This window comes from Mya arenaria, chromosome 3 (genome assembly GCF_026914265.1).
Source record: "Mya arenaria isolate MELC-2E11 chromosome 3, ASM2691426v1".
Lineage (NCBI taxonomy): Eukaryota > Metazoa > Mollusca > Bivalvia > Myida > Myidae > Mya > Mya arenaria.
The window spans coordinates 41,587,543-41,603,133 of NC_069124.1; the positions used below are offsets into that span (position 1 = coordinate 41,587,543).

The window sequence follows — 15,591 nt, forward strand, 5'->3', positions numbered from 1 at the left end:
TATGCGGATACATTAACGAAGTCAATAATAAAGAAAACACCAGGTACATTTGGCCTCCTAAAGACTTCTTACTATCAAACAGACGGGTGAAGCTAGAACGAGTCAATGCTATGTACACAACAATATAACTTTTATATCAGTTTTTGACAATTTTCATTTTTATTCTGCAATTGAAACATTTAAAGATGTAATTTTAATAATACCAATCTTCCGTTTTATATTTTGGTTTTTTAAAAATAACTTACACTATATTACTGTTTTTAAGTGAATTCTAAAATAAATGTGATGGCGTTGACATTGATTAAAATGTAAAGTTATGAAGAGTGTAATTGCATTTTCTAGATTAGGGTGTAAATACTCGACCTCATTGCCTTTAAGCTGTTATGATTGCTTTTTGGAAATCCCTTTCTCCTGACTAATCCTTAAGAATCCAACATAGTCTTGGTAATCTTAGCAGACTTAAGTGGCATATCTCAGACTTAAGTTACATATCCCTTACATCACGCGAGTCATTATCCTAATTAGAAAACACAGAAGGGATCAATCAGACTACCATTTCGTTTTTAGAAGCTTCCTGCAAAGTTTAAACACCGCTTATATGTGAAATAGGTAGACAGTCACGTTTGATTACCATAGGATTCCGTACACTAGACACCAAAACATGTAATCTCTGCAAAAGTGCGTAAGGGTATCTAATATATTAAATATGCAAAATAAGCGTATTTTAAAGTTTAACAAAGTAATGTGGCTTTTAGGCGATGATTTGAAAGAGAAATGTTTATTTTTCTGTCCAGGAAACGAATTGAATGGCACGATAAACTCAAAGGGATGTAAAAGTCAAGAATATATTATCTCTGTTCAAAGCGTATATCACAGTATTTGACTATTTTTCAAAGGCGATCTTATTTGAAAAGAAATGTTGTTATAACGAAGCAAACGATTCCTTTTGATTTGATAATCAAAATCATTTAGACACAAACAACTATTTGTGCTTTTGACATATGTTCAATTTTAAAGCAAACAAAATTTCACATTATTAAACTTAGATATTTGTAAATAAATATCAGTTATATTGTATTCTAATGCTATTTCTATATTCGTATATTTCTCTAGAACTAAGGAACATTACAACAAATTCATATCTGTAAATATTTGACATATTAAATAAATAGATAATGAAGGCTCATCGCATTCCAATAAAACAGGAATGAACACTTAATATCAATGCATATGACACATTTAGTATATGTATTAACTGCATTGTCATGAAAATAGATTCTCTGTTATGAATAATGATCTACAGAAGGTTTATTGTTTCACGAGATAAATCACCAACAATTAATATCCCATTTCTTCTATTGTATCTGAGTCTTGAGTTAAGTGTAACCCGGGGTATTAATTCAATTATCAGCGAAACAATGGGGTTTCCACAGAAAAACACACAGACTGATCTCCGTATATGATAGTAATAATGTTGAGACGAATAGGCAAAACCACCATACACAATGGGAAAACAAGCAACCCTTGAGGGTGATGGAACTTTGTTCATAAAACCATTTTACGAGGCATTTTATTAATTATCAATTCCCATCTCATTGGGTTACTCTGAAACAATTGTGTAATAGCGGGTTCAAGTGGGGAAATTATTTATCCCCCCTCTAGGCATAGTGATCTACGGATAAAGCCTCTTCCATGAATACGTTAACGTATGTGTTAGAGTATGGGTTACGTAATCGTCCCGTTTTGAAACATCGCAGACAATATCAATCGTTTTGAAATAGCCTTTCTCGACATAGAGATATATGGATAAAGCCTAATCAATAAATGTATTAACGCTTGTGTGCAGCGGAAAGGGTACGTACATGTACGCTTTGAAACATCGCATATAAAACAATCATATCTATTGAGTCCATTGTGCAGGGACACGTGCAAATATACAGGTGACCAACTTTCACGCATATATGTCATTCTCCTCACAATGTGATTCACCATACACAGATGTCAGCATTTACCATCAGTTTGTTAAACTGTTTTGTCAAGGCTTGCCTAATGGGAAATCTTTAGGACTTTCAAAGGGGAAAGTTAACCAATCTTTCTGTTGAGATTTCTTTTCATTGATGCATCGTTGCTTTCTCCGTTTCTTAGAATATAGCTTTGCATAATAGGAAGTGCCAATAATCTGCCCTGTCCTTATCTCTACAAATGCATATTCACTAAGTATATAGAGTCAGCAAAACCATTCTTCGAAAACATTTTTTTTTATTGCTTAAACCGACCGATTTAATGTTATAATCATTTTTTGGATTCTTTATCATAAAACTATGTTATAACAACACACTTTTGACATGAATGAGAAGAATGTGTTATCAAACTTTTCTTTATCGGTATTTGCATTAAAATTGTCTGAACAGACAAACGGTAACAGCTTGAAGAAACAAAAAACTGTCTGATCTTAAGCAATATGATGACCACAAAGTAATTACAACAAAAATGATTGACTGTTCCTAACGGATCAAGAACTTCTCGAGCAATATCAAATCGATGTATAGGATATTGTCCCACTGACATTCCTACGTTTAATCTGGAGTTGCAGTGGCTACGATTATATTGCGAGCAATTAATTGTGCTCTTCCATAGAGCAAACACTAGCGTATATGACATAGGTAAGAAATATGACGTCGTAGTTTCTTGTTACTGAGAATAGGAATGCGATGAACAATGTGTTAAATTTTCAATATTATATTTGAAATCATAACATTATTAGCATGTCTTTTTTTGCAACTGTAGTCCAAATTTTTCGATATGTCTTATGCAACAAATATTTAAGTATCATAGTTACTTAAAGCCAAATAACTTGCTTCAACTATGATTCCCATGTTAAACACACTTAAATGATAGTTTTAATTCAACTCAAGTTGCAGTGAATATCGATGTTACAATTGAGAGTGGACAAGAATGAACTAAAAAGGCTCTGGCGTCTATTATTCTACATATAATGTCACTCATTAAGTATTCGTTATTTTTTCATGGGCTCGTTTTTTCAGGATAGCCAAATAGATTTTCGTTAGAAAATTTAAAATGAAAAGACTGGAGTATTGCTTTATAGCCCCACTGTATACAATTAACAGATATAACAGATATTTGTTGAAATCGGTGTAAAATCAATCTTGAAACGAATGGCGCTGCACATAAAATATCACTCTGTGATCACGAGTGAGATAGATATCGATCTAACAAGTTTTCTGTGTCTGTAGTCTATGTTTAAACTTAAAAACTAAGGTGATTGACGTTACTTATAAAAAACGCGTGAAAAAATACCATCGTGACGTCATCATGTATACATTTTGCTCTTCTGTTAAGTTTGTGTAAAACAAAACATCAAAGTAAAGGGATTTTAGAATTTGCCGTTTTGTTAACTGATTAAAACCAGACTTAGTCCGTTTTTTCAATGTGTGTTTAAAATAACATAATAAACGTATGTTCTTCTTAAGTGTATTCTAAAATAACCTACTGATATTGACACTTATAACAATACATCATGTAAAGATCGTAGAATAGGTTATACATACTCGACCTCATTGCTTTTAAGCTATTCTGATAATTTCCTCGAAACCAATTTCTTCTGACGGAAAACTGAACGCTTATCATGGTTTATATTCTATAAAACTATATTAAACAGCACACCTTTGATCTTGATAAAAGGACTTCAAACTTTTCTATACCTGTATTTGCACTATAACTGTTTAAATAGGCACATGGTGACAGCTTGAAGGAACAAAAAATCTAATCCTGATCAATTTGATGATAAAAAGGTAAGATGATTGACCGCTTCTTACGGATCAAGAAATCCTCCTGCAATATTAAAGGCTGCGATCTATGAATAAAATATTGTCCCATTGACATACCTATGATGGCATTTCTTAGAGATTAATCTTGGATGGCAGAGTATACGGATATATTGCGACCAATACGTTATTGCTTTCACATAGTGCTAAATCTAAATATGAATTAAGCAAGAAATATGACATCTTAGTTCCATGTGTCTGAAAATAGGACTGCTATAAATAAGGTGTTGCTCTTGTTAAAGGATATGATTATTTTTAAGGTAGTATTCAAGTTTTTTTTTTAATTCACTTACCCGATTGCTCAAAGTGTCATATTTAATTTGGCCAAAGTATTTGCAAAAATATGAATTTAATTATTAATATTAGCTTAAACATAATTACCTGTAAAGGGCTCAAAACTACTCATAATTAGTACACAATTTAAACCAAAAACAAAAACACGGAGAAATGGCAAATGACAAAGATTGTTTTATTACATATACTGTTTTTGTAACGTTAATGCTAATACCTTACACAATTATACGAAATTGAATATTCATACTTAAACGTTATGTATTTCCTACTTCAAGTGTATGATGCGCTAAAGTGCATTATATTTTATTTGAGTCCGCATATGAAGATAGACTACTTAGATATAACATGTCTAGAGAGTTGACAAAAATATAAACAAGCACTTCTCAGTTTAATTCTGCCATTAATAAATATTCACTAGAATGTAATACCACGGTTTTAATTCAAGAACATTTATCGGTAAAAGGTAAAATGCGTGTCGTTGGTTTTGTTCAAAAATGGTAAAAATACTAAAATTACCTGATTGTGCGCATATATCCATGATCACAGATATCCAAACAGCAACAAGGAGATAATTCCCAACGTCAAAATTGTCTCGACGTTTTATCCATCTAATGTACATTGTTTTTCACATGTTTGTAACGTTACCAACATCGAAAAGCGGGTATCCAACGGTAATATTACGCTAACAATATTACAGTTTTTTTTTCTAAGCCATCATATACCAAAACAACTGCATCTTGATCTCAACGGACTTTTGTTTCGCAAGTTGACTCGTATTTCATGATAGAAAGCAGTTTCCATCGACAAACTACGACGACTCAATTATTTGTTTGTAAATTCAATTACCACATATCCGACACTCGTTCTCGTCGACAGTTATGTATTAAATGAATAAAGTTGGAAACCACACCATCCAAAATGCTGTAGTGAATCTCTTCATAAGTCAAGATGAATTTTAAGGCTTCTTAATCTACAGAAACGAAATTAAATAATTGATTTGTTTTCAGATCTTACAAGCAAAAACCTAATATTTGAAATGCGTTAACTTAGAAAAACAGAAAAATGTCGTTTGATTATGTATAGTTGACATTTATCAGTTTTTACCAAAGGATTTTCCACATGAAAATGGCATGGTATTAAAATTCCGACTGCGATCGGCTTGTTTATTATCACACATTAATTCTGTTTTGAAAATCCTAACAAATGTCACGCTTTAGACACAATTAGAAATGATAAAATTCCAGGTAACGAAACATTTTCCATTGCATTTTCGCGATAATATCCAAAACATGTCTCGCACAATTGCCTATCTTGCATAAAATATTTTATATCCTCCTCTTAGCAGCACTCCCGATTATATATAGCCGATTTTGTCTGAGGAAATGTGTTTTTTCTGCTCTCTGTCCGATATGATACAATGTCTGTATCATTCGCAGATGAAAAGCTCTACGAATATTCGCCTAGCCCCATCGATATCAACAGCCAAATGCCGCCTGCTCTTTTCACCACCACAATGCGAGGAAACCTTGCGGTAAAAGTTTCTATTGAACACCGTGAAAGTCTGTCGGAAAATATTTTAACTCATCACCGCCTAACAATAGAGGGCCGGCTCTGTAAAGAAAGCTCTCTATAGTAATTAACGGTTTCTGGATTGTCCTGATTGCGCCAATTGCAAAGGAAGTGAGAATTAGGAAACAGAAATCAATGATGAATCCACTACCTTTGAATGTTTGAATTGATCCCCCTTTTTGACACTGAAAGCTATTCCGGTCACAGGATCATATTTAGCTTAGAGCGTCGAAAATATGACGTTTGTTGGAAGGGGATTGAAATTTGATGTGTTGGCTGACATATTACCAATATGATATTGTTACCTGGTACATAAAGTTTCTTGTGAATTTTATATGTAACTTTGTTTTATTTTGCATTACAGATGGAGATATTGTATCAAAAAGGACATTATTTCATGACCAACAACTCATATTTGATGAAGTAAAATTATAACATCTGGTTGTGTTTTTGTTTTGTTTAAAATTATATAAATATTATTTATGGTTCATATTATGAACTCTATGGAATATATCAGTGCGATCGCTTCGCTCGATTGGCATATATTTCATTAATTTAAAATGTGAACTATAACCAATACTTACATCATGTGTTTGCATTTGATACCCCTACTTAGTCCGACGCCGATGTGTAGTTCTGTGGCGTTGTAGAAGAAAACAAAAACAACATACACACACTGGGAAAGGTTGTATTGTCTTTCACATGATTGATATTTGCTATCTTAAAACGAATACCAATTGGGTTTTGTAGTTTAACAAAGGAACATTTTGCTACTCTGTTAAGTGATTTTTGTTTATGAGGGTACAAGAAACAAAAGTAATTCCGTTCAATTGCTTGTTTTAACCTTTGTGGTTAAATGAATGATCTGTATTATTACCCAATAGCATATACTCGTTCTTACTTGATGAAACTACGAACATCAACAGAACTCATAACATGAGGTATTATTATGATCAACCCATGTTTCTAAGAAGAGTCTATCATTTTAACTGATCGTGATATATTAATTATAATTAAAGCTCACCGTAATACGTGATATATCAATAAAGGTTTCCGTGATACGTGATATGCAAGTGTAGTTGGCCATGATACGTGGTATATCAGTACAGCTGACCGTGATACGTGATAAACCGGTAAAGCCGATCGGGATACGCGATATGTTTGTTACCTTGAACGTGATATAAGAATATAACTGACCGTGATATGTGTTTTATCTGCACAGCTGATCACAATCTGTAATATATCAGTATAACTGACCGTGATTTATCGCTGCAGCGCTGACAGTGTTATACCAGAATACCTGACCGTGATATACAAGCATTATAAAAAGTGATCGTTATATATATATAATAGCTGACCAGGATTTATCAGTATAAGCTACCGTGATACATGCGTACAGCTGGCCTTGTTATATTAGTATAGTTGGCCTTAATTTATCTACGTTATTGTCTGTGAGGTATCACAATAGTTGATCGCGATTTAGCAGTATAGCTGACCGTGGTATTTTACTTTAGCTGTCCGTGCTATATATGTATAGAGGACCGTTATTTATCTGTTTGGTTGTCGGTGATGTTTCACAATACCTGGCCGTTTTCTATCTGTGTAGATGTCTGTGATGTACCACTTTATAAGATCGCGATACTTTTGAATAGCTGGCCGTGATAAATCATTATAGCTGACTGTGATATACCGGTATAGTTGACCGTGATGAATCGGAGTTATCTTGCAATTGTGTTTTAAATGAAATGAGAACTTTATAGTCTAAGCTTATTTCAGAAATAATGCTGGGATTTCACAGCTTCAGGTTTGTTAATTAATTTACCAATTTTATAATTACATTTTGAATATGTCTAGTGCAAAATAAACATATACAATATCAACTGAAGTGAACTGCTATTCTCAGCCTCTTATTTGAGTAAAATTACATAAAACTAAATTGGATTTTTGACAAAACATTCATATGATTTGTTTTACCAATACGCCAATGGAGAGTCGACACGTTCCTTCCATGAATCTAATGGAGCAGGTGCTCAAGAAAATAGGTGTATTTTAAAATACATTCTTTAATTAGATTACCAAAAACACTGTGCAGGAAATGCACAGTATTTTCAGCTTTAAATTGAAACCTTTTTGATGCTGTCAATAGTGTCTGAAACACGAAGGTTTTTGACTGTCGGTTCATGAATTGTACTTCTTCAGTTTGTCAATATCAAGAAACATTTTCTTTCCTTTCAGGACCTCACGACGCATTTCTCAGCGTCAAAAAATAATAGATTGAAGGGTTTAATTAACGCACTTTCCGTTCGTATCCTGGTTGTTAGAAAAACATACATAATCGATATAATTTAAAATGCACTAAAAGTCGTATTTTATTTCCATCGCCATTGAGCGCACCTGCTCCATTTTATTATAAAGTACAATGGCTCGAATCTCTATCGTCACAGCATGTGATGCAACTATGCATTGAATTTAAGAAACTCGACTAAAATGCAATATTCACATTAAATGTTCATAACTCAATTTTTGCCGTTAATCAAGTCCACCCGTTCTGTGACCAGACATGCGTGTGACAAACGAGAACCATAAAGTGCCGTGGAACACAGAACAGTCATCACCGTATCAATTTCATGCATTGGACGTGGTATGTTATAATTGTGCAATACAACAATAAATTCTATTATTTGTGCAATAAAACCATTAGTCATTTCTTATCACCTTCTCTTGTGGACACGTCGTAATGCCTTTATTATGATTTATACATCGAATCACATCGGTTTGCAGCGGTTTGCAGCGGTTTGCACTTCATTCTGACGCGTTGGTGCAATCGTTGTGAGTTACGAAATACAAAATGTATGACGCATATCTGTCATAAGCGACGTTTATTTCCCACTATAAAATAATTTCAAGTTCTTCAGTGAGTAGCTGTCACATCTGGATATGGCATTCTTCCTCCAGAGAGCCATCTAACTAGGTGGAATTTCTGGACAAAGCTTAATTACCATGCCTTTTTTATTTGACAGTGAACGTTACAAACCATAATCAAATTTGAATTATTTCATTACTTTTTAAGGTACCACACCCCAATTACATATCAATATTGTTTGACGGTATTAAAACAATACAGTAACGAAAAACATTTAATTACGTTCGGGTTTATTTGACTAAACGTATTCTTAAACTTGATCAATGATAAATATAAGGCAATAACATTTGACGAAAACAGATACGAACAAAAATGAATAAATAACAGAAAATGAAAACATGATGAACTTAAATTGAAGAATTTAAGGCGAACGTTCTAAGTTTGAAAAGACCGCAGGGGAATCGGACATATCCACTACGTCCGTTCTGACACCATTTTAGGGATCTATGTGTTATCCACAGAAATGCTGACCGAATTATAAAGCATTGCCGCCTTAAACGCACAATTTTTCACGTAATATTTCTCTCTCTTTTAACAACTTAGTATTTATCCTATGAAATAAAACAAAAAAGGTTCCTTCTTGAATACGCTCAATAACCTTTAATGCACAATGCTAACATTATGCGAACAACGTTCTGTTATGTTTCATCTTCAGTGGCCTTGCTTGTGATTTTCGATTTTTGTATGATCATGATTTTATTTCACAGGGAGAGGGTGGTACTGCAGTCGATCGCTGTTTTTCTATTAACTTTCAAATTTTACTGTTTTTTTCAATATCGTTTTCAATATTTTTTTTCAATATCTCGATGTAGTACTTTTGAAAAACAGTACAATGAATGTGCACCCCGTATGCGTCTTTTCAACAAATCAAATAAAGTGATGCTTCGACTTTTGTTAACTGTACATAGGTCTTTTTGTTTCGTTAGTGCGGCTTATTGACATACATGAATCGGAACTGTTCCACACATATATGCCAGTCTTATCCAACAGATGGTTATTTTTGGGCATTCTTAGCCATTCGAAACTCAATGAATTTCAGCAGGGATTTTAAATATTGCTTTCTTAAATATGTTTATTCTTATAGTCTGTTCGTATCAATAGTTTAATTGAATATTATTTACTTTACAGACTATTGTTTAATTATTTGCTCCTATCTCTTAGACGCACTCAAAAAATAGCCCCTAACAGCAAGATGAATACTCTTTAGTCGACAGCTGTATTCCAATAATAAATATTAATAAACACATACACATTTGTTTCTTTTTCTTCGGAATTATTGCGGTAACTCTGAGTAATAATACAAGAATGTATGCTCTAAAAAGAAATTAATTTAAAGTTTCCAGCCGAATAGCAATTACACGATTTATCGTAAGGTAATCACACAAGGTCATATATTCAATAAGGAAACAGCTTGAAGGAGCAATTGAATGTCCGATTTCGAGCACGATTATGGTTGAAAATTAATTAGAGGAGAAGCGAATGACAATGCAAATGTTACTGAAAGACTTTCGCGGCGTACTTATTGACACCGTATTTCTAGAAAACGCAGAGAGGATATAATTAATTGAAAACAAAGTGTGGTGGTAAAATGTATCGACATCAATCGAGGCTGTATGTCGGAAAGATACACTTCTTCATTTTCGAATTTCGTTTGAATTACTGGACTCGAAACGAAAAAAAGATTATCATGTTAATCAACTTACATTTGAAACATGTACAATAATCGGTCATTTTAATCCAGTTCAAGTCAACGAATATATCGACCAAAACAATATCGAGCCAAAGGCTTTTGATTGTAGATGTTTATTTTCACTGTTTATTTGATGAATTGTTGTACGTGTACTGTATGCGTCACTTGTACCCTGAGGTTATGGATACCAGTTCAGTTGATAATCAAAGTGAGTGCGTATTTGTATTAACATAATTAAATCGCAGAACTATTGATAAAACTTGTTTACTTATATTATAGATGTTTAGTCTGAAATCTAATTGCCATGGTTAATTTATATGTTTCATCGACAGCATTTAATACCATGATATTTGATCCCGTAGTGACGCCTAGTTTTAAGCGTAAACTTAAATGTCGAGCTGTTTTAACACAAAAAAGCAGCCATGTAAAAGCTGTCACACTGAGAATTAGCAAAATTGTTATCTTTCAAAAACAATGGGAAGCATTTTTCCTTGTATTTTTCCGCTTGGTTTAAGTGGTTATACCCACAACTGTTATTTTTGGTAACTTCAAACAAGTAACGAATTTGTTGGTTGTTGGACGCAGCTTTATTTCCCCTTCAGTTGAAATGTTTTGCTGTTTACAAGGCATAAACACATTAGTAATTTCTAGGGATGCAAACGAATGGCAAAAGTGATATTCGAATATTCGGTAATTCTTTCGATCGAATATTCGAACACCAAAATGAACCTTTAAGAATTGTAGTAAACTATTCAGGGTTCGAATTTAGGCTCGCATACTCGCAAATTGCGAGTGACTTTTATTCAAGCTCGCGAAATTCTGCGAGTGGCTTTTTCTAGACGACTAAATGTCAAAACGAAAGTAGAATAAACATAAACTTAACTCCGCTACGTAGCTTGGTGTAAACAGCTTATAAATAGCATGTTTATACTACCAATATGTAAAAGCAGCATGAAGTCGCGCTTGAATAATGATTTTAAAAATAGAACGAATACGGAAAAGGCCGAGCATAATATCGAATCTTGCTGGGATGCTCCGACGCGTGCCGAATACAAAGTAAGTACAAATGACGTAATCACCTAGCTCAGTCATTGGCTAAAATTAGCGCCTTCGCGCACAATATGTAAACCCTATCAACATTTAATATTTCCGCCCAACTGTCAAAGTTAACAATGTCAATGGACAGCTTCGTCATAAAAAGCGACCAGCCGCATCTGATGAGTCATCAGAAACCCCCAAAAAGAACAAGCCTTCCACCAGTACTAGTAGTGGAATCACTTATGCTAGTAAATATGCCGCTAGTGAAAAAACCGTTCGAAAGTGGATGCTTGAATTAAATGTAGATTTGGAGCTTGCGATCGATAAAGGCATGGTAAACTGCATGACCTGCAAGCTTTGCAAACAATATGCACCCTCATCAATGTCTTCGAATGTAAGAGACATTCCTAGTTTTGCAAAGTTTATTTAACATAACAACACTTTTAATATTACAATAATTTTCCAACAATCGGCACGAAACAGGTTTTTATTTTCACTATTTATTGTACCAATATTACCCAAAGTCTTACTCCATTTAGACTGTATCACAGTATTATGACGTATTGGAAATTCCCACAGTGATAAAATCAAGAGGTTAAATATGAGAACGCTAAGTTGTTTTTGTAAACATTCGGCAGGCCCACTGGCACCGGACTTTCAAACTCAAACATTTTTTTTTTAAAAATAAAAAAAAAATCTTATAATTCCTCACTAAAAAATATAATACCGAATATGTGAAAAAATATTGAATTTTTTTTTAAATATGCACTTTGTACTGTATATTATACTATACAGTACAAAGTGCATATTTAAAAAAAAAATATTTTTCAACATTTTTTCACATATTCGGTATTATAATTTTTAGTGAGGAATTATAAGATTTTTCGTGATTTAAAAAAATATGATTGAGTTTGAAAATCCGGTGCCAGTGGGCAGGCCTTCTTAATATTACGACTGTTTATAAAATTATCATGAGAAGTGGTCATTTTCTCATGGTCAGAATAAAATAAATCTACATCAAATGATGTAGATTAATTTTGCAGTGGAAATAAAAAAAGTTGTCTTTTTTCAGTTTATCACTGGTAATAAAACTGTGAAGAGGGAGTCTGTGGTGTACCATGTCAAGTCGGAAATGCACACGAGAGCGTTGAGTGTTAAGGCTGCATGTGACAAGCAAAAAAGGTGTCAACCTGGAGACCTAGAAAAAGGGTTTAAAAACATAGAAATTAAAAACTCTGATACACTTAACAAACTTTTTAAAACTGCCTATTATGTTGCAGCTGAGGAGAGGCCATTTTCTGATTTCCCTAGTCTATTGCAACTGCAGGAGAGCAATGGGCTTTCACTGGGGGACACCTATCACAATGATAAAAGTGCCAAAAAATTTATTGAAAATATTGGGGGTATTTTCCATGATCAAGTAGTGTCATTACTGGATAAAGCAGATTATTTTAGCATATTTTGTGATGGCTCTACAGACCGGTCTGACTCTGAAAAGGAGGTCATAATGATCAAAGTCTTGGAAGACTTCTATCCGAAACTAAAATATTTTAAACTCGAGGAGCCTGAGAATACAAAGGCCAATGGAATTTTAGCAGCTATTGATCATGCCTTTTTTGTGAATGATTTGCAAAACTATAAACAAAAAACCGTAGGATTCTGCTCAGATGGGGCTAGTGTCATGATGGGGGCCAGAAGAGGAGTGATTCAACTAATGAGAGAAGAGGGGAATGCAGAGTGGATCTTGCCTGTGTGGTGTATGGCCCATAGACTTGAACTTGCTGTAAAAGACTGTTTCAAGTCAACATATATGGATAATGTTATCGAACTGCTGGAGAGTATTTATTATTTTTATAAGGGATCTGCGAAAAGATTCAAAGAAGCTAAAGATATAGCAGATTTATTAGGAGAACATTTTCTGAAACCTGAAAAGGCCAATGGAACACGATGGGTCGATCACAAACTTAAAGCTGTTAGCAAGCTTCTTAAAAATTGGCACATTATAATTTCACAAATGGAATACTATGCTGAAGATAATACAAATAGGAGCCAAGACAGAGCAAAAGTTAAGGGTTATTTGAATAAATTGCAACAACACAAAATGGTTTTGTACATTGCATTTGTGAAAGATGTTCTGAATGAAGTAAGCAAGGTCAGTTTGTTGTTTCAAAGGGAGGATATTACTGTTTCTAGTGCTGTCACAAAACTCCAAAGTGCGTCATCAGTGCTGAGAAATATGATTGATAACGAAGGGGATCAGCTTGTTGAAATCAGAAATGAAATTGTTGATGGAAAGCTACGTGGTCACACATTAATCAACATCATTCAAGACCAGTCACTTGCTGCAGATAGGGCCAGAATCGTTCAGTCATTGTTAGATTGTATGAATACCAGATTAGAAAATTTAACAGTAGAACCAATATTTACTTCATGTTATGCATTTGATCAAAAAAACTGGCCTCTTCCTGAAAACAGAGAAGCGCTTTTGTTGTATGGCAAAGATGATGTCCGAGTAGTTTTCCAAAGATATGAAGTGATCCTTACTAATGCTGGTTGTGACATTATAGATGCGTTGAGTCAATGGACTGATCTTAAGTTCCACGTTGCAGGCAACCCACGCTATGCAAATCTCCATCCTCTCCTAGTGTGGCAGATGGTCAGCCAGATGGACCAGGATAAGGGTGACTTCAATGACATTCTTAAGATCATTCATCTTACAAGTGTTTTACCATTATCTAATGCTTCTTGTGAGAGAGCTTTCTCTACTATGAATATGATAAAATCTGATTGGAGGTGCCGTCTTGACACCGACACATTGGACACACTCATGAAGATCAAAATTGCAGGCGTTCCACTGAAGGAGTTCGATCCTCGACCTGCGGTATACAGGTGGTGGCACACTGGGGAACGCCAAAAAAGACCGACTATAAAGCCATACGGGGCCAGAAATTAGTTGGCAATATCTTTAAGACTGGTATGGTTGTGTTTATCTATGTTTAAAGGTTACCACTGTTAAACAGGTCCTTCAAAAATAATTCGTTTGACATGTTCATAAGGGAATAAAGCAAGTAACAAAATTGCGAGTTGATTTTTCATTTTGCGAGTTGCCTTAAAAAGCACTCGCAAAATTTTGCGAGTGCTCTTCAAAGTTAAATTCGAACCCTGCTATTATTATTCACTAACGTAATAGTGGGGCCCCTGTTACCCTTTCTGGTCGTATTCGGTACACGCGACGGACCATTATTGGTCCACAAATTAGCCTCTGAATTTCCCCATTTTCAAAATATATCCCAAGAAAAAGCGATATATCTTTGAAATAAAAAAAACCTCTGCGTTCATTTTTGTAAACAATGCAATATAAGATCAGGGAATTGCGTTTGTCCCGGTTAAATGACGATATGTGCCAACGTGGGACTTGCAGCCTCGTTCTGGGATTGATATTTACGAAATATATTTATAGAAAACGACACCATGACTTAACGTCGCTTTTGCCTTAGGTATTGAACAACAATACAGGACATATATCCTTAAACGTTAAACCATACAGTTAATTTTTGTACGCAAGAGCGTTATATTGAAAACATGGAAACAGTTTAAAGCACATGTCCTTCATATCATTAAGGCGATTTGAGCAATATCGCCAAGCTTGATAAGCAATGAAGACAAAACATTGGTATAAAGGCCGATCTCTTAAACTTTTAATTGGCATGGTCATTTAAATGTACCCAAAATAATTGGAATGTGTTTTATGTCACTTGTCTACAGCCAGTATATGCAAAATTACGGGGACTGTTTATAGTTCCCGGCGATATATCCGATATGACGCGTGTATAGTGTCATCAAGTTCACACCTATGGCATTAGGGGTCCATCGTTGTAAAAACAAGACAGACGAAGATGACAGTTGTAGGCAAAAAGTTTATTAATTTATTAATTCAACAAAAACATCGAATATTCGAATACCTATTTTGACATTCGAATACCAAACGTTCGATCGAATATTCGAATATTCGAATATTCGTTTGCATCCCTAGTAATTTCATACAATGCTGTTCATACTCAGTCTGTTGTGTTAAAACGAATCGTTGGTATAATTATATTTGTTTTATCAACGAGTTAAGGTACATTAAAATGAATATAAGTTAATATTCTTTACGCACACATATAATGGTAAATACACACCAGAACACGAACATGATTACTTAATATATATTTTTGGGTGCTTAAATAATT

The 15,591-nt window shown here is 34.1% G+C and overlaps 2 protein-coding genes across 2 annotated transcripts in view; one reads left to right on the top strand and one right to left on the bottom strand.

Moving 5' to 3' along the window:
• The window catches only part of LOC128228213 (protogenin-like), a 55,383-nt gene extending 49,758 nt beyond the window's left edge, over positions 1–5,625 (bottom strand). Inside the window, exon 1 of the mRNA XM_052939377.1 lies at positions 4,656–5,625. Within this exon, the coding sequence (XP_052795337.1) occupies positions 4,656–4,758 (103 nt within the window). The 5' untranslated portion in view covers positions 4,759–5,625. The remainder of the gene's footprint in view (positions 1–4,655) is intronic.
• Positions 5,626–11,493: 5,868 nt separating this feature from the next.
• On the top strand, positions 11,494–14,312 carry LOC128226026 (zinc finger protein 862-like). Its single transcript, XM_052935925.1, has 2 exons — positions 11,494–11,607; positions 12,432–14,312. The coding sequence occupies exons 1-2, from the start codon at positions 11,494–11,496 to the stop codon at positions 14,310–14,312; spliced, it is 1,995 nt and encodes a 664-aa protein (XP_052791885.1).
• Positions 14,313–15,591: the final 1,279 nt, after the last annotated feature.

What these genes read in the sequence shown, in the direction of transcription:
- LOC128226026 (XM_052935925.1), top strand. Translation starts at nt 11,494, where the DNA reads ATGTCAATGGACAGCTTCGTCATAAAAAGCGACCAGCCGCATCTGATG. An exon ending in TAGTGGAATCACTTATGCTA is followed by an intron (nt 11,608 to 12,431) that starts GTAAATATGCCG and finishes GTCTTTTTTCAG; the next exon opens with TTTATCACTGGTAATAAAAC.